The sequence below is a fragment of the Somniosus microcephalus genome, chromosome 25 (assembly GCF_052327205.1).
Source record: "Somniosus microcephalus isolate GS21.2 chromosome 25, FLI_Smic_1.0, whole genome shotgun sequence".
NCBI lineage: Eukaryota > Metazoa > Chordata > Chondrichthyes > Squaliformes > Somniosidae > Somniosus > Somniosus microcephalus.
In genome coordinates this window covers 39,321,817-39,342,789 of record NC_141011.1, presented here as the reverse complement: position 1 = coordinate 39,342,789, position 20,973 = coordinate 39,321,817, and the positions used below count along the sequence as shown (strand labels likewise).

At 46.7% G+C, this 20,973-nt stretch overlaps 1 protein-coding gene across 1 annotated transcript in view; it reads left to right on the top strand.

Annotated features, from left to right (window-relative positions):
• Positions 1-8,414: 8,414 nt before the first annotated feature.
• LOC147100717 (glutamate receptor U1-like) overlaps positions 8,415-20,973 on the top strand; it is a 28,577-nt gene continuing 16,018 nt past the window's right edge. Inside the window, exons 1-4 of the mRNA XM_085967246.1 lie at positions 8,415-8,589; positions 10,933-11,009; positions 14,020-14,051; positions 19,515-19,574. Coding sequence (XP_085823372.1) covers positions 10,943-11,009; positions 14,020-14,051; positions 19,515-19,574 — 159 coding nt within the window. The 5' untranslated portion in view covers positions 8,415-8,589; positions 10,933-10,942. The remainder of the gene's footprint in view (positions 8,590-10,932; positions 11,010-14,019; positions 14,052-19,514; positions 19,575-20,973) is intronic.

Here is a 20,973-nt window from a genome sequence, read left to right as displayed (position 1 = left end):
TACTCCCTGCCCCTCTGGTATTCTACTCTCTGCCCCTCTGGTATTCTACTCTCTGCCCCTCTGGTATTCTACTCCCTGCCCCTCTGGTATTCTACTCTCTGCCCCTCTGGTATTCTACTCTCTGCCCCTCTGGTATTCTACTCCCTGCCCCTCTGGTATTCTACTCCCTGCCCCTCTGGTATTCTACTCTAACCATTTACACCTCCCCTGGACACATCTTTTGTTGCTATACTCATCTCATTATCACCCCTTTTTGCCTTGCTCCATCATCCCTTTTGTCATTTATTCACTCCTGCCCTCCACCCTATCACAGACCTCTCGAGTCAGTACAAAGAAGGTTCACTCGGTTAATCCCGGGGATGAGGGGATGGACATATGTGGAGAGGTTGAGTAGATTGGGACTCTACTCATTGGAGTTCAGAAGAATGAGAGGCGATCTTATTGAAACATATAAGATTGTGAAGGGATCGGATCGGGTGGATGCGGGGAAGATGTTCCCGATGATGGGTGAAACTAGAACTAGGGGGCATAGTCTTAGAATAAGTGGCTGCTCTTTCAAAATTGAGATGAGGAACTACTTCACTCAGAGGGTGGTAGGTCCATGGAATATGCTGCCCCAAAAAGCTGTAGAAGCTACATCATTACATAAATTTAAAACAGAAATAGACAGTTTCCTAGAAGTAAAGGGAATTAATGGTTACGGGGAGTGGGCAGGAATTTGGACATGAGTCTAGGTTCGGATCGGTCATGGCCCTGTGGGTAGCGGAGCGGGCCCAGGGGCCGTGTAGCCTGATCCTGCTCCTGTTTCATGTGTCTAATTCTGTTAGATTCAGGAGATGGTTCTGTGATAGTGGATTGGCGGTTAGGATCAGATCAGCCATGATCTTATTGAATGGCGGAGCAGGCTCGAGGGGCCGATTGGCCTACTCCTGCTCCTATTTCTTATGTTCTTATGTTTTGTTCTTTTCCCCCCACCTCTCTTTCCCCTGCCTCTGTACTTGCTTAAAACCTGTTCAATCTCGAACATCTTCCAGTTCTGACGAAAGGTCATTGACCTGAAACGTTAACTCTGTTTCTCACTCCACAGATGCTGCCGGACCTGCTGAGTATTTCCAGCATTTTCTGTTTTTACTACACAGGGTGTGGGACTTGAATCACATGTAGGATAGCATGTTTTGGTGCCAGCCCACAAACAGATTTATTGAATTCAGTTTCACAGCTTGTTATTGTGGGATTTGAACTCTCAACCTCTGGGTTGCTAGTCCAGCCCCTTAACCACCAGACTACTGTGCCGAAAGTCTGTTGCCTGGCAAACTCATATTGTCAGCCCTGGCTCAGTGGGTAGCACTCTTGCCTCTGAGTCAGAAGGTTGTGGGTTCAAAGTCCCACTCCAGAGACTTGAGCACAGAAATCCAGGCTGACACTCCAGCGCAGTGCTGAGGGAGTGCGGCACTGTCGGAGGCGCCGTCTTTCGGATGAGATGAAAGGTTGGGAGCCTCAGCCCAGTTGCGACTGAGCATCGGTCTGCCGCATAATAACACTTGTAATTTGACACGCTCATCATGGTGTGGAGATGCCGGTGTTGGACTGGGGTGGACAAATGTAAGAAGTCACACAACACCAGGTTATAGTCCAACAGTTTTATTTGAAATCACAAGCTTTCGGAGCGCTGCTCCTTCATCAGGTGAAGTGGAGAGATGCATAAAGACACAGCTTATATAGTCAGAGAATAATGCCAGATGATTACAGGTAATCGTTCTAACTGCCATTTATCACACCTCGGCAGAGAGATAAATCACAGCAAAGGTGTGAATGGTGTCCAAACAGGTCAGTCAGGAAAACATTACATCAAAGAACAATGAGGTGGGGGTCACAAGGGATCAAATGTTGCAGATGCTGGGGTCTGTATGAAAAACAAAAAACAGACAAAAAAACTTTTTTTTTGCTGGAAATCACAGCAGGTCCGGTCTCATCTGTGTAGAGAGAACAAGCCAACGATGACTCGAGTCTGGATGACCCTACGTCAGGTGGGGTTACATGTAGCATGACATGAACCCAAGATCCCGGTTGAGGCCGTCCTCATGAGTGCGGAACTTGGCTATCAGTTTCTGCTTTACGATTTTGCATTGTTGTGTGTCTCGAAGGCCGCCTTGGAGAATGCTTACCCGAAGATCGGAGGCTGAATGTCCTTGACTGCTGAAGTGTTCCCCGACTGGGAGGGAACACTCCTGCCTGGCGAGGTGTGATAAAGGGCAGTTAGAAAGATTACCTGTAATCATCGGGCATTATTCTCTGACTATATAAGCTGTGTCTTTATGCATCTCTCCACTTCACCTGACGAAGGAGCAGCGCTCCGAAAGCTTGTGATTTCAAATAAAACTGTTGGACTATAACCTGGTGTTGTGTGATTTCTTACGCTCATCATGGGCAGCAGGTGTGAGAAAGGTGCCCACTATACAAAGGATGCTGGGGCAAGGCCTGAGCTTCCATCCTTGAATATGGCAGAAGTGCTAGCTCAGTTCACGTGCCCAGCACTCTTGGAGAACTCCCCTGCTCTTCCTTGAATAGTACTGAAGGGGTCTTCAACCACCACCCGGGAGGGCAGACGGGGCCTCAGTTTAACGTCTCATCCAAAAGACAGCACCTCCGACAGTGCAGCACTCCCTCAGCACTGGCACTGGGAGTGTCGGCCTGGATTTTGTGCTCAAGTCTCTGGAGCGGGACTTGAACCCACGCCCTTCCGACTCAGTGGCAAGAGTGCTGCCCACTGAGCCACAGTTGACACCAATAGATAAGGGTGAAGTGATAGTTCATTCACCACACTCGGGGAGGACAGCGAGCCTGGACGGGCAGTGATGGGTTGGCCCGTGGGAAGAGTTCCCAATTGCTGTTGTACGACGCTAGTTTGCACCGGTGATTTTTTTCTCCATTCACACGTAAACCCGATGCTCTGCGGATCAGAGTAGTCCGTCCTTCAGAGGGGAATGTGATCAGAGGAAGGAATGGGCCAGGACGAGACATCAAGGTGCGGGTTGCGATATGCAAGCTCAGGGTTTTATGGTATGTTTCCATTCTGAGAAAGTCTGTATAAAAATCTAACGGGGATCATTATTTTTAATCCTGTGCCTTTGACCTGATTTTTTTGTTTGCAGGAATTGGCAAATATTTAAGTGTGTGAACCGTTTTTTTTGTCCATTGTACACTCTGTCTACACGAATAAGCAGCAGGGCATGTTTCCATACAATCAAACAGCGGGAGGCCATCACCGCTTTGGGATATTTACAAGTAAGAGTTTATTTTATAGCAGGGGCGAGAGAGTCTTGTTCCTTCTAATTGGGCTGAACTGCGCTGACCATTCGACACTGAGGCCCACGATGGCAGGCTTAAGCCCAACACGCCCAATAAAGTTCAGAGTGCTGTCAGGTCACCTCCGTGTTGAACAAGCCTCGGTACAAGTGCAGAATCAGCTCTGCGTGTGTAATTGTCACAGCGTGTCTTGATGGTCTTTGTGAGTTCATTAAGGACTCTTCAATAGAGAAGGCTCGGTGGGAATGCACCAGAATAAGCCTTTATGCAGAACGCTTGACTGCTCCTAATAACCACAATCTTACGACGCGCTCTGATCCAGAGGAATCTTGTTGCAACACTCCCAGATAGGTGAAGAGGGGGTGGGTGAGGAACCTTTCCCGTACTGTGTACTGTTTGGTCCCAGTGTTTTCTTGGCAATCGCTCAGCCACGGCAGGAGAGGACAAGAGGTCACAGAGGTGGGGTGGTGCTGTACAAGTTAAGGACATCGTTAGCAAAATACTGCGGATGCTGGACATCCGAAATAACAACAGAAAATGCTGGAAAAACTCAGCAGGCCAGGCAACATCCGTGGAGAGAGAAATAGAGTCAATGTTTCGGGTCGAAACCCTTCGTCCACAGATGTTGCTTGGCCAGTTGAGTTTTTTCAGCATTTTCGGTTGTTATAACGGAGTATTAGTTTATTAACGAGTCAGTGACGGGGGGAAGTCAGGACACTGAACTCGTTCACCAAAACAACAACTGGCATTTATAGAAACACCTATAACATAGAAAAACGTCCCAAGTTGCTTCACGGAAGCGTGAACAGACAAAAAAAATGGACGCGGAGAGATTAGGAGGGGTTGACCCTAAGCTTGGGCTTAAAGGTGGAGCGGTTCAGGAAGGAAATCCCAGAGTGCTGCTGAAGGGAATGGAGGGGACACACATCTAGGAAACAGCTGGATTCTGCGATGGGCAGACGATAGGGTGGCTATTCTGGGAGGAAGAGATTAGATGGGCCGAAGGATCTCCTACATGCAAAGCCAACTTGTGATCATCTCAGCAGTAAATGCAGTCAGTGAAAACATTGTTCGGAGTTTTAGTTTGTTGCTAAATCTGAAACCTTTACGTCCGATAGGGAATTTCTGGAATCACAAAACACCGTTTCGCTTGATCTCAGCCCCGCCTTCCTATTTCCACTGCCCACATCCCCCAGTCTCCCCTCCCTCTCTCGCTCCAGTTTGCCTCAATGACTTCCTCCAGTAAATAGTTTGAATTTGTATCTGGACCAGCTGAGGCTGTGTCTCTCGCACTGGGTCTAGTTTTGGTTTCTGTATTACAGACAGGCTCTTCAGAGGGTTGGGTTATGAGGAGAGATCCATCAGCCAGTGACTACAATCTCCTGGAAAAGAGGATGAGGGGGGAACATGATGGAAGTCTTTAAGACTTTCAATGGGTATAGAGAATCTGGATCCATGGATTTGAGGACTAGTGGACAGAGTTTAAAGTTACGGAGGTCGAGAAATTTAGCAATAGGTTTTTAGTAAGAGGGTGGTGGAAAAGAAAACCATGGCAAAACGACTGGGTGAATTCCATACAGAGTGTGTACCCGCCTGTACTGAGTGCGTATTCACTTACCTATATTTTGTATTTGTTCTCAGGTTGTGGACAATACTGGAAACCCTCTCTCACTGCCAGGGTCTCACACGACCGGCTGCACTCTCGGAGCAAACCCTTGGAATCACTAAAGTGCTACAATTGGCCTAAGTCTCCCTAGTCTAGAGAGAGGCAAACCCAGCCAAGAGTCCCAGGCTTGCCGCCCAGTGCTTGCTGCTGGAAGGGTGTAGTCATTAGTTGGGGACTGGATTGGTTTTAGCTACAATGACCACACTCCCCATTGTCCAATAGCCTTCCGACCTAGTGGGGTTGCCCATGGAGACTGATTAGTCGGAACCGACCCAGCACCTGTCGAGTACAGCACAGAGCTGCAGATCAGTCACAGAATCAAACAGCACAGAAGGAGGCCATTCGGCCCATCGTGCCTGTGCCGACTCTTTGAAAGAGCTCTCCAATTAGCCCCACTTCCCGCCTCTTTCACCACAGCCCTGCAATTTTTTCCTTTTCAAATATTTAACCAATTCCCTTTTGCAAGTTCCTGTTGAATCTGTTTCCACCGCCCTGTCAGGCAGCGCGTTCCAGGTCACAACAACTCGCTGCGTAAAAACAAAATTCGCCTCATCTTCCCCCTCAGGCTCTTTTTATCGTGATTTAATTGAACGGTGGAATAGGCTCGAGGGGCTGAATGGCCTCCTCCTGTGATAATCAGACAAGGAACGAGAAAGACCAAAGTGGGAAAGCGCAGTTTAACTTTGTGCTTGTGCAGCCTGCAAGGATTATTATGTAACTTTGAAGAATGCTCAGCATGTCAGCCGTTGTCTGTGGCACGATGACACGATAAATCAAGCTGCACAATTTCGAGCAAAAGTACTTTGCCTGCAGCTTGAGTTGGACACTGGGTGTATCTCTGGCAGCGAGTGAGCTGAAACAATGCAGCTTCCTGCTCAACAAAGCACGGAGGATCTAGGCTGTAACTGATCTCAGTAAACAATTTAACTCCTGGTTAGGAAGGTTCAAGCAGAATTGAGTGACTTTCCTTTTTTCTCACTGTGTTGAAGTTAAGACTCATCCGGCTCTCTCACATTCTGTCCCAAGACACCAAATACCACAGAACCCCTCACAACAACAACTTGCAATTATGCCATGCCTTTAACATAGTGAAAACGTCCCAAGGCGCTTCACAGGAGCGATTATGAAACAAAATTTGACACCGAGCCATAGGAGATATTAGGAGAGGTGATCAAAAGCTTGGCCAAAGAGGTAGGTTTTAAGGAGTGTCTTACAGGAGAAGAGAGAGGTGGAGAAGTTTAGGGAGGGAATTCCAGAGCTTAGGGGCACAGCAGCTGAGGGCACGGCCGCCAATGATGGGGCAATGAAAATCTGGGATGCGCAAGAGGTCAGAATTGGAGGAAGGCAGAGTTTGCAGAGGGTTGTGGGGCTGGAGGAGGTTACAGAGATAGGGAGGGGCGAGGCCATGGAGGGATTTGAACACAAGGATGAGAATTTAAAAATCGAGGTATTGCCGGACCGGGAGCCAGTGTAGGTCAGCGAGCACAGGGGTGTTTTTGCGAGTTAGGATATGGGCAGCGGAGTTTTGGATGAGCTCAAGTTTATGGAGGGTGCAAGGTGGTAGGCCGGCCAGTGAGCATTGGGATAGTCAAGTCGGGAGATAACAAAGGCATGGATGAGGGTTCCCAGCAGCAGATGAGCTGAAGCAGGGGCGATGTTACGGAGGTGGAGGTAGGCGGTCTTAGTGGAAACTCCCAATTACATTGAGTCCGGTGTCACTGGGTTTTCCTGGTAGTTGCCCAGTTACTGTGGGTTACCACCGGCTCCATGACACCTGCGGGTCAGGAGTTGGTGATGCCATCACCAGGTCACCTGTGGATCAGGAGTTGGCGATACCATCACCAGGTCACCTGCGGGTCAGGAGTTGGCGATGCCATCACCAGATCACCTGCGGGTCAGGAGTTGGCGATACCATCACCAGGCCACCTGCGGGTCAGGAGTTGGCGATGCCATCACCAGGTCACCTGCGGATCAGGAGTTGGCGATACCATCACCAGGTCACCTGCGGATCAGGAGTTGGCGACACTATCACCAGGTCACCTGCGGGTCAGGAGTTGGCGATACCATCACCAGGCCACCTGCGGGTCAGGAGTTGGCGATACCATCACCAGGTCACCTGCGGGTCAGGAGTTGGCGATACTATCACCAGGTCACCTGCGGGTCAGGAGTTGGCGATACCATCACCAGGCCACCTGCGGGTCAGGAGTTGGCGATACCATCACCAGATCACCTGAAATGGAAAAGCAGCTTTGGTCTTCCCTTCTTCCCACGACCTACAAGCTTTGAAAAAAAAGCTTGGGGTCACTTGGCCACGATCTCCTGACTTAACTCATCTTCTTTCCTCAAGGGGAAGGGGAGACTTTTTTGTGCTATGTGCAATGAAAGATCACAAAGATAAGTATAGAGGAGGTGGGGGATCCTCAGCCAATCCTTGCACAGAAACCCACAATTCCCTTCCATCACCTAACTACCCCTTCAATGAGTTTCTGCTTCGCCTTCCCTAGAAACGAAGGGGGTCATTTTAATTTTGAGCGATAGTGTAAAACGGATGATATCGAGAGTTGGCCGGTCGTTATCACCCCCGCCCCATCCTCCATTCCCTTGACTTCAGCAGAAAGGATAATCGGGTGGGGCGTAGAATGGGTGGGCATTCCAATATTGCCTTAAGTTAAAATTACCCTCTAATAGTGGAGCTGGGGTTAAACTGTGGATCTTGTTAAATCAACAGCACTCCAAACGCTCATCCACCCATTGAACCATCCAGCAATAAATGGCAGCTTTGCAGTAATGAGAACTATTTGTAGTTTAGTGATGATGGCTGGGGGATAAATATTGGCCAGGACACCGGGGAGAACTCCCCTGCTCTTCTTTGAAATTGTACCATGGGATCTTTTACATCCACCCCAGACAGCAGACAGGGCCTCATCTGAAAGACAGCACCTCCGACAGTGCAGCACTGGAGTGTCAGCCGAGATTATGGTCTCAAGTCTCTGGAGTGGGGCTTGAACCCACAACCTCCTGACTCCGAAGGTGAGAGCTCCACCTGCTGACCCACGGCTGACGTATGTATATATAAATCCTGCTCTATATGTTGTACAAACAGAATGCATGTGGGGAACTAGTGAGTCATTCAGAAGAAAGCACCTGTGTGTCTACTCTCTTCTAACTGGTTTGAATTTCTTGGTCAGTGTCCCTCAGTTTTGCATTGACCACTTTTGCTGCCGGGTGACCTGGGGAGACTGCCCGCGGAAATCATGCAGCGCCTTGCCACGGCAACACGTTTTGCTTCTCTCTCACAGATCGTGGCGGGGCTGGTCATCCATGAGCTTTGGAAAAGGGAAAACTAGGAGTTAGGGTCTAACCTTATCCTCCCAGGGTTTGGTTAAATATCTGCAAACAGCTTCCAGACTAACTTAGCATTCCGAGCTCTCCAGTCGTTAAGAGGTTCTTAGACTGGCTCCTCCCAGACCTCCCAAACCCCCCCTCGCCCCCAAAACACCCTTCATTTACAACTCAGCTGATCCGAATCATTCGTAAGTTGGACTGCTTGCACAGAGGCAGAAAAGGAGCGAAAAGTCATTCTTAACACTGATCCTAGAATAAAATGTGCTGACTGAGTGAGTAACTGCAGTTTCTTTTTTTTGACATCACATCTCTGTCTGAGTAAGTTATTGTTACTGATTTTGGGGATCTATAATTTCATTCGGAGCTGGGAAAAACGTGGATTATTGAATTATTTTCTTTTAAAGGGTTCAGACGGGCACATGATAAGGAGATGCTCCCCCTCTCTCCTCGCTTTGAGCACTGTGCTTAGGGGTCCCAGTACAGCAGGACTGAGAGAGAGAGATCCACAATCTATGCCTGTCTCCTCTCTCTTCTATTTTAGTGCCTCTCAGCGCTCACTGGAAATCAGAAAACCACTTACGAAGGGAGGGGGACTCTGGCTCAAAGCTTGCATTTTTAATCAGTAACATCTGGATCCCTACAGCTCTCGAAACAATTGAGATCAGCTCATTTGTGTTTTTCAGTGCCGCTAATGACAGGGGAATCACTTTTTTATTAACCGTCTTCTGCAATCTTCTAATATAATTTATCTTTTTAATTCCACTGCAAGGTCGTAAATGCAAGTACAGTTCTGGATTGTAGTAAGTTGGTGTGTCAGAATCCACATATTGCAGAGTGAAAGCATCTGGGTTCGCCTCTGCACACTTGCCCCCACACGATGAGTTTCCGATCTCAGCCCTGCCTTGGAGGGAAGGGGAGAAGAGACGGGCACACTCTCTGGGGGGCAATTGTAACCTAACCCGCCCCGCGGGAAACTGACTGAACCGGGTGCAACGCTGCTTTTAACGCCCTGCCCAATTTTACTCTCCATTGAAGTCAATATTGGGCGGGGCGTTCCACCCGATCCCGTGGGTTTCCCAACCGGAGGGTTAGGTTAAAATTTACCCCCCCCCCCGTTGAGCTTAGGACCGCTGCTTTCCTCTCAAGGGGGATCAGAGGGCGATCTCAGAGCAGCCCATATCTGAGAAACGGGAGCCCACAGCACACCTGAAGTTCCGAAACACCAGACATCAGGAAACGGTGACACTGAGACTGCCAACAGTCTGTGTGCTGAGGGGCACTTGCAAGAAATGCAGTAAAGAAAGAACCTTAGGACATCCCAAAGCATTTCACAGCCAGTGAAGTGCACTAACTGTTGTAATGCAGAGAAATGCAGCAGCCAAATTGTGCACAGCAAGGTTCCACAAGAGGAGGTGCGGAGAAATTTCTTGATGCAGCGAGTGTATAGATCTATATAGAATGCACTGCCTGAAAGAGGGAAAGAGCAAGGGGAGTGGGACTAATTGGATCGCCCTTTCAAACAGGCACAATGGACCAAATGGCCTCTTTCTATGCTGTAAGATTCTATGATAATCTGTTTTAGCGATGTTGGTTGAGGGATAAATATTGCCCGGGAGAACTCCCCTGCTCCTCTTTGAATAGTACCGTGGGATTTTTTACACCCACCTGAGAGAGCAGACGGGGCCCTCAGTTTAACGTCTCATCCGAAAGACGGCACCTCCGACAGTGCAGCACTCCCTCAGCACTGCCCTGGGAGTGTCAGCCTGGATTCTGTGCTCAAGTCTCTGGAGTGGGACTTGAACCCACAACCTTCTGACTCAGAAGGGAGAGTGCTGCCCACTGAGCCACAGCTGACACACAAACATAGGAAATGTGAATCTAAGTTCATGGTAAACTAAATTTGTGATAAATTTACACGCACAGTAAATTAAAATGTGCAAATATGGCAACATTTATTAGACACAAAAAAAACTGGAGTTAAGTATAGGCCCAGAGCGGGTAAGGACGGCAGGTTTCCTTCCCTAAAGGACACGAGGCAACCCGTTGGGTTTTTACGACAATCCGATAGTTTCATGGTCACTTTTACTGATACCTGTTGTTTTTAAACTGAATTCAAACTCTCAAACTGCCATGATGGCAACTGACCTCATATTCTACTGAATTATTAGTTCAGGCCTCTGAGCTGCTTGCTCTAGCAACATAACCACAACGCCACTGTACCACTACACACCAGTCCCTGACTGTCTTCTGGCAGTGAATCCGTATCCTGCAATTGCACCTCCAGAGCAGCCCGTGCCATTTTCAGAAGGGGCTTTCCCAAGTGATATGCCCGAACTGTGCAAAGACTTGGGAACTGAACCCTACGCCAACAGGCACTCTCCCTGCCTCCCGCGGGCTACTTTCCTACTTGCATGCTCCATGTCCCTTTCCGCTAATTGGAAATGGATCGGTTGTTTTGAAGGGTGGCGATTGGCATTCAGTATCGTGTTTGTGCCAATTCTTCACGGCAGTCTGAAAGCAAAGGGGAGGGGCTTTGTCCTGCTTCTCATCAAATACAGGCCTGTCCCCTGCCCTGGGTCAGTACTTCTCTTACTGTTGTATTTGTCTCATTCTAGGTCGATCACTATGAGGAACAGTGTGAGGTTATTGCTCTCTGTGACGGTACTGCTGTCCTTTGCCATGATTAGGACAGGTATAAAATCTTGTAATTCACAGATTACTGAAATCAAAATATTTAAATCAGTTAAGTTCAGATCAAAAAGTTTACATTTTTTGAAATAGAAAGAACTTGCATTTACACAGCACCTTTCATGATCTCAGGACTCCCAAAGAGCTTTACAGCCAATGAAGTTCTTTTGAAGTGTAGTCACTGTTGTAATGTAGGAAACGCGGCAGCCAATTTGTGCACAGCAAGCTCCCACAAACAGCAATGAGATAATGGCCAAATAATCTATTTTTTAGTGATGTTGGTTGAGGGATAAATATTGGTCAGGACACTAGGGACAACTCCTCAGCTCTTCTTCATAGATAGATCTTTTACATCTACCTGAGAGGGCAGACAGGGCCTCAGTATAACATCGCACCCGAAAGATGGCACCTCTGACAGTGCAGCACTCCCTCTAAGTGCCAGCCTAGATTTTGTGCTCAAGTCTCTGGAGTGGGACTTGAACACCTCCTGCCTCAGAGTCACCCTGGCCAATATTTATCTCTACCCCAACATTACTAAAAGAGATTATCTGGTCATTTTCACATGGATGTTTGTGGGATCTTGCTGTGCGCAAATTGGCTGCCACATTTCCCACATTACAACAGTGACTCCACTTCAGAAGAAGTTCATTGGCTATAAAGCGCTTTGTGATGTCCTGAGTTTGTGAAAGGCGCTATATAAATGCAAGTTCTTTCTTTAAGGTGGCTGCAATTGTTCCCAATGCTGCTGGGCTCGGGAGGGGGGTAATAAAGCCCACATTTGTTCTTTCCTGTGACCCCTGCTGGACATGTGTGTGCAAGTGGGCTGTCGGGTGAGGGCGGGGGGGGGGCGGCAGCTGTGTTCAGCTGTGATGCCTCTCGAGTGGAATAGGCTTCCCCCTGGAAGGGTGACCTCACCTGGATTGTCTACCAGCAGGTGCCTATTAACCCGCAGGGCAGAATTCCCTTGGGAGGAAGCCAGCGCCTTCGGGAAAGGAGGAAGGGAAAGTTGGAAAAATTGTTACGAATCATGCGACGGCTATTTACTTTATCTCGCACTTGCAACTCGTTCCGTTGAGAGTTTTTCTTGCTCAGCATCTTCCTGAGCCTGGGCGCGCTATCATTATCCAATCTGAAACCGGATGCAAACCGCCCCTCTAGCCCTCTCGGGGGCTCTTTGTCCTTCAGTCTATCTCCTCGAGTGAAATTAGTGAAAATAAAAAAGACCTCAGCGAGATCCTCGATTCATTATCTGATTCAGACAGTGATGAAGCAATTCAAAACTGTCTCTTTTTAAAAACAAGTCTTTTTTTTTGGAATGGTTATTAATTATTCAGAGTCCCAGTGCGCTGGCTTCCTCTCTGCTCTTCATTCAATTGTAAATTTCCTTTTTGGAATGGAGTGAAAGGCCTGTCTTGTTCACTCTGAGATGTTTTATCAGTTTTATTGTCAAGGATTCAGAAGTGAGAGAGGGAGAGAGCGAGAGTGTGTGAAGAGCGCCACTGGGGAATTCTTGGGAAAAAAACATAAAACACACAAGAGAGCATTTAGGACAAGCTTCTCAGCCTCCCAGCCTCCCACAGAGTCACAAGGCTGAGAGCTGATGGCATCTCGCTCACCTTCTACTGGGGTCGAAGATGTGGAGAGGTCAGGGGTCATACTTCAGTGGTAAAGGCTGTGGGAATGTGGGTGAAATTCCTCTTTTAATGCGAAACAACGGGATGCCTCTTTTTCTCCCTCCCTAATTAGTACATGCTCGAGAAATCAAAATAGAACTGTTCAAAATCATGATGATACAGTAAATGAGGAGAAACTATCCACTGGCAAGAGGGTCAGTGATAATATAATTATCGAGTCTGGGGTGAAAATTAAAACTGAACCACGTTATCTGATAAATCTGAGTGATGGCCACAATCCGATGTGCAACCTGAGCCCCAGAAACCCCCAGCGTTGGAGATTACATGGCTCCGAATGGGTGGGGAGTGATGCAGGGGGCATCATGACTGGACGGGGCAGGCTGGATGGACAAGTGGTTCTTTTCCTGTCTGTCATTTTCGTATGTAACCAGGGGACACAGATTTAAGATAACTGGCAAAAGATCCAGAGGGGGAGATGAGGAGAATTGTTTTTACGCAGCGAGTTGTTGGGATCTGGAATGTGCTGCCTGAAAGGGTGATGGAAGCAGATTCAATAGTAACTTTCAAAAGGGAATTGGATAAGTACTTGAAAAGGAGAAATTAGCAGGGCTATTTAAAGAGCAGGAGGAGTGAGACTAATTGGATAGCTCTTTCAAAGGGCCAGCACAGGCACGATGGGCCGAATGGACTCCTTCTGCATTCTATGATTCTAAGCCACCCAGTCCTGTGATTTTGTTAGTGGGGAACAGGCAGTCTCTTGTTTTTCAGTTAGAACAGTGTCAATCCCTAAGCCATACAGCCACAACGGGTTCCAGGTTTAATCCCCGGCCTGTAGAATGACAGGGCCCTACAATTGAGCTCAGTACCTCTTGAGTTAGGGATTGGGGGGGGGGGGGGGGGCGCGGGTATAGAAAAGTCAGCTGCTAATCGCTAACCAGTGCCTCCTGCTGGATAGTCAAATGAGAACAGCGTATTGCTTGGTTCTCCCACGTTTTACTAGTTGTGTCATCTCGTAAAATGTGAGGGACCCAAACCTAACTTTCTCACGGCCTCCCCACCGCATCATTCCCCAGTGACCATGCGCCGATGTCCGGTGAGGGCGAGATTAAGCTTGAACTGCGACGTGACCCCCCATGGTGGAATAGCTCGCTCGCATTGACTGTCTTAAGCCTTACACTTGGAGACTGGCCACCTCGGACAAGGTACTGGAGAGCATTAGACATCCATAGAACTGTAGCTCGACCTGATCTGCAGCCTAGGCGGAAAAAGATTGCTATGTGTATTTTACGTTTACTAAAAATAACTTCTTCAGTATTCAATTTTAAACAATGTTTGTACATTTTGATGCCAGCCTAAGATTGGTCCTTTTTCTTTTTGCAGGTGCTGGGGAGAATCATGACATCACTCCGGAGGTTCACACTTGTTTGTTTCACACCCGCACGGCCTCTTTTATATATATATATATATATATATATAAATATTCCCAATATATAGATATATAAATATTCCCTATATAGATATAATAAATATTCCCAATATATATAAATATTCCACATATATATATATATATATAAATATTCCCTATATAGATATAAATATTCCCAATATATATAAATATTCCCAGTATGTATAAAAGTTCCATATACATATAAATATTCCCAACATGTATAAATTTCCCTTTTATATATATATAAATATTCTCAATTTATATAATTACTCCCAATATATATTTCCCAATATACATAAATATTCTGTGTATAAATATTCTGCACATATACACATGGGGGAGAAATTCCCCATGCGGGCTGTTTGGGGCGCTAAGTGAAAAAGGTTTGGAAAATTAGCGCCAGGCGCTAACCTTTTCAAATATTTGTTAAATTCCTTCTTTTTGCTCCAAGCGGAAAGTGGAGGCTAAATCAAGCGCTCCACTCGCCTCTTGGGGTGCAAGAGATGGGGAATGTCCCGATCCGGGGCGATGTGCTCAGCAGCGCCACATGTGGCCAAACGTGGCGTGGTGTTGCAGGGGCTCTTCCCTCTTCCCTGCGAGCTCTGCAGGTTTCATTGTAGATTTCTGGGCCACTGGGGAGCGGGAGTGCCGGGCTCATGGCACGGACGCCGCGACCGGTGGCCGAAAATATATATATTTTTTAAATCAGCATTTTTTTTTTTGGTCGGCCGGCCACCTTTAAGTTGCGCCCCGCCAGCGGCCGGCCTCACTGTTCGCGACCCCTGCAGCAGTCGGTAACATCGTCCGGCGCTGCTGCGGGGCGCGAGTGCGAATTTTTCTCCTGAGGCGCTACCGGGGCGTTGCGCCCGGAGATGACGTCATGATCTCCGGGCGCCGAAGATCGGGCTGATACCCAGTCGCGCTGCCACTAACCTCCCACGGAATTTAGTGGGAGGCGCGGTTATTGAAAAGCCATTTGCGCCCCGTTAACGCCTCCCACTGGAGGCCAAACGAGGGGAATTTCGCCCCCATATTCTCTAGATATATAAATTCTCTATATATACATATTCTCTATGTACTTAAATATGTATAAATGACTTGGACTTGGGCACAATACCAAAAATTGTAGACAACATATAAATAGAAAGTGTAGTTAAGAGAGGAGAGGATACTGTAAGTGATCTGAAGAGTACATGGACAGGTTAGTAGATTGGGCAGATAGATGTCAAGGTGAAGTTTAATGTGGAGAAAGGCGATCGATTTTGGAATGATGAATAAGGAGAGGCGAGGACATGTACATATATACCTAAACAGTGAAACTGTAAGAGGAGAACAGAAAGGCTTCAACGTTTACACAAATATTTGGTGGGAGGCAGGATATGTTTTTAACATGGGGAAACGGCAGGGGAATGGGACTAAGTGGAGAGTTCTTTCAGACAGCCAACAACGGCACCATGGGCTGAATGGCTTCTTACTATGCTGTAAAATTCTATGAATCTATAAATAGCTAATTTAAATATTTGTCATGTATTTAAATATTATTATATCAAGTTGGACATTTACATAGAAAATAGAATCTTACAGCACAGAAGGAGGCCATTCGGCCCATCATGCCTCTTTGAAAGAGCTCTCCAATTAGTCCCACTCCCCCGCTCTTTTCCCGTAGCCCTATGATTTTCACCCCTTCAAGTATTTATCCAATTCCCTTTTGAAAGTTATTATTGAATCTGCTCCCACCACCCTTTCAGGCAGTGCATGCCGTGTAAAATTTAATATTCATAAGAACATAAGAATGTAAGAAATAGGAGCAGGAGTCGGCCATTTGGCCCCTCGAGCCTGCTCCACCATTTAATAAGATCATGGCTGATCTTCTAACTCATCTCCACTTTTCTGCACTATCCCCATATCCCTTGATTCCCTTAATATTCAATAATCTATCGATCTCGGTCTTGAATATACTCAATGACTGAACCTCCACAGCCCTCTGGGGTAGAGAATTCCAAAGATTCACCACCCTCTGTGTGAAGAAATTTCTCCTCATCTCAGTCCTAAATGGCTGACCCCTTAATTCTGAGATTGTGACCCCTGGTTCTAGACTCCCCAGCCAGGGGGAAACATCCTCCCTGCATCTACCCTGTCAAGCCCAGTAAGAAGTTTGTATGTTTCAATGAGATCACCTCTCATTCTTCTAAACTCTAGAGAATATAGGCCTAGTCTACTCAATCTCTCCTCATAGGACAATCCCCCCATCCCAGGAATCAGTCTGGTGAACCTTCGTTGCACGACCTCTATGGCAAGTATATCCTTTCTTAGGTAAGGAGACCAAAACTGTACACAATACTCCAGGTGTGGTCTCACCAGGGCCCTATATAATTGCAGTAAGACCTCTTTACTCTTATACTCAAATCCTCTTGCAATAAAAGCCAACATACCATTTGCTTTCCCAATTGCTTGCTGTACCTGCATGTTAACTTTCAGTGATTCGTGTACAAGGACACCCAGGTCCCTCTGAGCACCAACATTTCTCAATCACTCACTATTTAAAAAATACTCTGCTTTTCTATTTTTCCTACCAAAGTGGATAACTTCACATTTCTCCACATTATATTCCATTTACCATGTTCTTGCCCACTCACTTAGCCTGTCTATATTCCCTTGAAGTCTCCTTGCATCCTCCTCACAACTTACATTCCCAACCAGCTTTGTATCACCAGCAAATTTTGAATATATGACATTTGGTCCCCTCATCCAAATCATTGATGTAGATTGTGAATAGCTGAGGCCCAAGCACTGATCCTTGTGGTACCCCACTAGTTACAGCCTGCCAACCCAAAAATGACCTGTTTATTCCTACTCTGTTTTCTGTCTGCTCACCAATCCTCAATCCATGCGAGTATATTACCCCCAACCCCATGTGCCCTAATTTTGTTTAATAACCTCTTGTGTGGCACCTTATCGAATGCCTGCTGAAAATCCAAATACACCACATCCACTGGTTCCCCCTTATCTATTCTGCTAGTTACAACCTCAAAAAACTCTAACAGATTTGTCAAACACGATTTCCCTTTCATAAATCCATGTTGACTCTGCCCACTCCTATTATTATTTTCTAAGTGCCCTGTTATCACGTCCTTAATAATAGATTCTAGCATTTTCCCTACTACTGATGTCAGGCTAACTGGTCTGTAGTTACCAGTTTTCTCTCTCCCTTCTTTCTTAAATAGTGGGGTTACATTTGCTACCTTCCAATCAGTGGGAACCATTCTAGAATCTATGGAATTTTGGAAAATGACAACCAATGCATCCACTATCTCTATAGCCACCTCTTTCAAAACCCTGGGATGTAGGCCATCAGGTCCAGGGGATTTGTTGGCTTTCTGTCCCATTAATTTCTCCAGTACTATTTTTTTACAAATACTAATTGCTTTCAGTTCCTCATTCTCGCTAGGGCCTTGGTTCTCCATTATTTCCGGGAAGTTTTTTGTGTCTTCTTCCATGAAGACAGACACAAAGGGCTGGATTTTCATTGAGGAGTCGGGTAGGTGGGACTACAACTTTCGGGGTTGTAGTCCCGCCTCCATCGAGTTCTAGCCAACCCACGCGATTTTGACTTGATTGACCTTATTGAGCCCGCCCAGCGGGCTCAGCAGGCCAATTAAGGGCCACCCAGCAACAGGTGATGTCACAGATTGATACTTCATCTGTCAAGACCTTTTGACAGATGAAATATCAGCGTTTCACAGCTGTTTGAAGCTGTCAAACACTGACAATCTGTATTCGAAGTTAATTCCTTCCTCTCAGGATGATTTAGAGATCTCCCCGGAACAGAAAGCTGAATGCTGCAATTTTTGACAGCTCACAGCCATTCTGCTTTCTGTGCCGGTGAGATGAGGGACTCCCGAGACCTGAAGGAAGGAAGGCTGTAAAGGTAAGTAAAGGTATGTAAAACTTATTTAATCACTTTAGACACACCAAACACACTTACCTTTGCACTCATGCACCCATCACTCACCTGAACACCGGACATCTCGACCCCTCCAAGCCCTTCATCCCGACAGTCTGCCTCCTCTAACTTGCGTGGTTTGGAACCGTCGGGAATCCCACACTTCAACATTGAAAATAGGGATTAGGCTAAAAACTGCCTGTTAACTACCTGTTAACAGGCAGTTAATTGGCACTAATCCCCTTCCCGCCTCGGGGAGGCGGGTCCCAGTGCGGGGCGGGTATCCGCCTCCTTTGAAACTGGCATGGAGGCGGGTTGGGGACAGGATGGGTTCGTGCCCCCCGATTTCGGGATTTTAAACCCCCACACGCCTCCAATCCCGCCTCCACGGCTCAATGAAAATCCTGCCCAAAGTATTTGTTTAATTTCTCTGCCATTTCCTTATTCCCCATTATAATTTCTCCTGTCTCAGCCTGTAAGGGACCCACATTTACTTTTGCTAATCTTTTCCTTTTTACATACCTATAGAAGCTTTTACAATCTGTTTTTATGTCTCTCGCTAGTTTACTCTCATATTCTATTTTCCCTTTCTTTATCAATTTCTTGGTCCTCCTTTGCTGAATTCTAAAATCCGCCCAATCCTCAGGCTTACTACTCTTTCTGGCAACATTATAAGCCTCTTCCTTTGATGTAGCTTCCAAATCCACTGTGTGCAATTTAAATATTCAAATAACCTTTTGAACATTAATACATAAAAGTATAAAGCACGATAATCTGCTAAACACGCTACCCTGAGTGAATTAGTTTGCATTATGCTGTGGAATGATTACTGGGATATTTCCATGCAATTTGTCTACAAGGCAAGTTCCTCATCTCAGTTGGGCCGAGGGAGATAATCCAAGGCGGATCGCAATCCCATTGGGAGGGGAAGGCCAGGGAGGTGGAATCCTTCAACCAGTCTCCCACGCAGTGGAACGTTAGCTTAGGGATCTGGGCAGTTACCCGTGTTCTCACTCAACCAGGAGAGGTAGGCAAGCCCGATGATGAGAACGTTAATGATTGAGCCCCTATATCAGCAAAATTAAACCTTCTCCCCACTGCTAAACCTTCCCTCCACACCACCCCCCACCCCCCCCCCCCACCCTGGAAGAAATGAGCAATCTTCACAGGATCTTCTGTTGCCTGGGCCCTAAGCTCTGGAATTCCCTGCCTAAACCTCTCTGCCTCTCTTTCCTCCTTTAAGACGCTCCTTAAAACCTACCTCTTTGACCAAGCTTTTGGTCACCTGTCCTAATTTACCCTTATGTGGATCGGTGTCAAATTTTTTGTCTTAAAATACTCCTGTGTAGCGCCTTGGGACGTTTTACTACGTTAAAGGCGCTATATAAATACATGTTATTGTTGTTGTTGTTGATCTTCAAAGGGAATGATCCCACTTGCTAACCAGTTGCCTTCAGCAAAAGAACTTTTCTTATTTTTCAACAGGTGCAGGACAGAGAAAAGAGGCAGCTTTCAGGGCAGACACTGATGGTCACCACCATTATGGTAATGTATCCTTTAACAGCGTGTCGCTACACACACACACACACACACACACACACACACACACACAGTGCGGTCCTGTAAACCACGGCAATCACTGCCCTTGCAAATACATTTCCAGGCCGCGCCGAACATTATACACAGGAACTGTTCCCGACAGATTGATACATCAGCCTCTTCCTTCCTTAATAATTCTGCTTTAGAAGAGCAAAGTAATAGTCTGTATCTTGGACTGAACATCGAGGCAGGTTAGAAACTAGCCTTTCACCTCTGGGTTACTGAGTTCCAATCCAGCCCATGATTGATTTGGCCAGCTCCTAGCAGGCATAGTCTCTCAGCACCACGAAATTGGCAATCTCACTCGTACAGGCCAGAAGGAAGGCTGGTGTGGGGGAATGGAAATAGTTTTGCTGAGTGAGCTTAAAGTTAAATGATGGGATTTTCCATGAACCTCACACACTGGAGACCTGGGTGAGACAGACCCAAAGGTACTTCAAAAGGCTAACAAAGAAACAAAACTTGCATCCCATCAGTTCTGAGATGGATTCATAGAGAGGTCTCCTCTCAGGTGCAAGTAGGGCGCACTACCTCACTGCTCCATCCTGTCCCCATTTGGATTTTTTGAATGACAGGAATTCTTGGCCTACACACCAGCGCCACCATCTCTGCGGAAGAACTGGCATCATCTGTACAGGTCTAGTACCAGAGCACTGTATCACAATATGGAACTCAGTTTATTCATTAGTACAAGGTACTCGAGGCTGTCATTAGATTTTGATCCTTATCTTAAGATTATGAGCTCATAATCTAGGCTGTCACTCCCAGTGCAGTACTGAGGGAGTGCTGCACTGTCGGAGGTGCCATCTTTTGGATGAGACGTTAAACCGAAGCCCTGTCTGACCGCTCAGGTGGACGGAAAAGATCCCACAGCCGCTAATAGTCCGGCCAATATTTATCCCTTAGCTGACATCACTAAAACAGATGATCTGGTTATTATCACATTGTTGTTTGTGGGAGCTTGCTGTGTGCCGCATTTCCCTACATTACAACAGTGACACTTCGAAAGTGCTTAATTGGCTGCTTTGGGATGTCCTGTGGTCGTGAATGGCGCTATAGAAATGAAAGTCTCTCTCTCTTCAGCAAAACCCCAGCCTCTCCCGCCAGCACGTTTTCCAGGTCTCTCCAGTTTAGTCTCCAGTGTCTGAAAAATTCCAGTTTAGAAAATATATTCTTCCTTCCAGTCAAATCTTGGTAAGATTAACTTCCAAAGTACATTTAACATTGACTAGGGTGGTGAGGTTAACATTAACAAAGCCCTGAACTCAGCAACTGGGTAATCAGCCAAACCTGGACGAGGTTACATGTGACTAATAGAAAGGCTCAAACACTCAGTCAAATAATA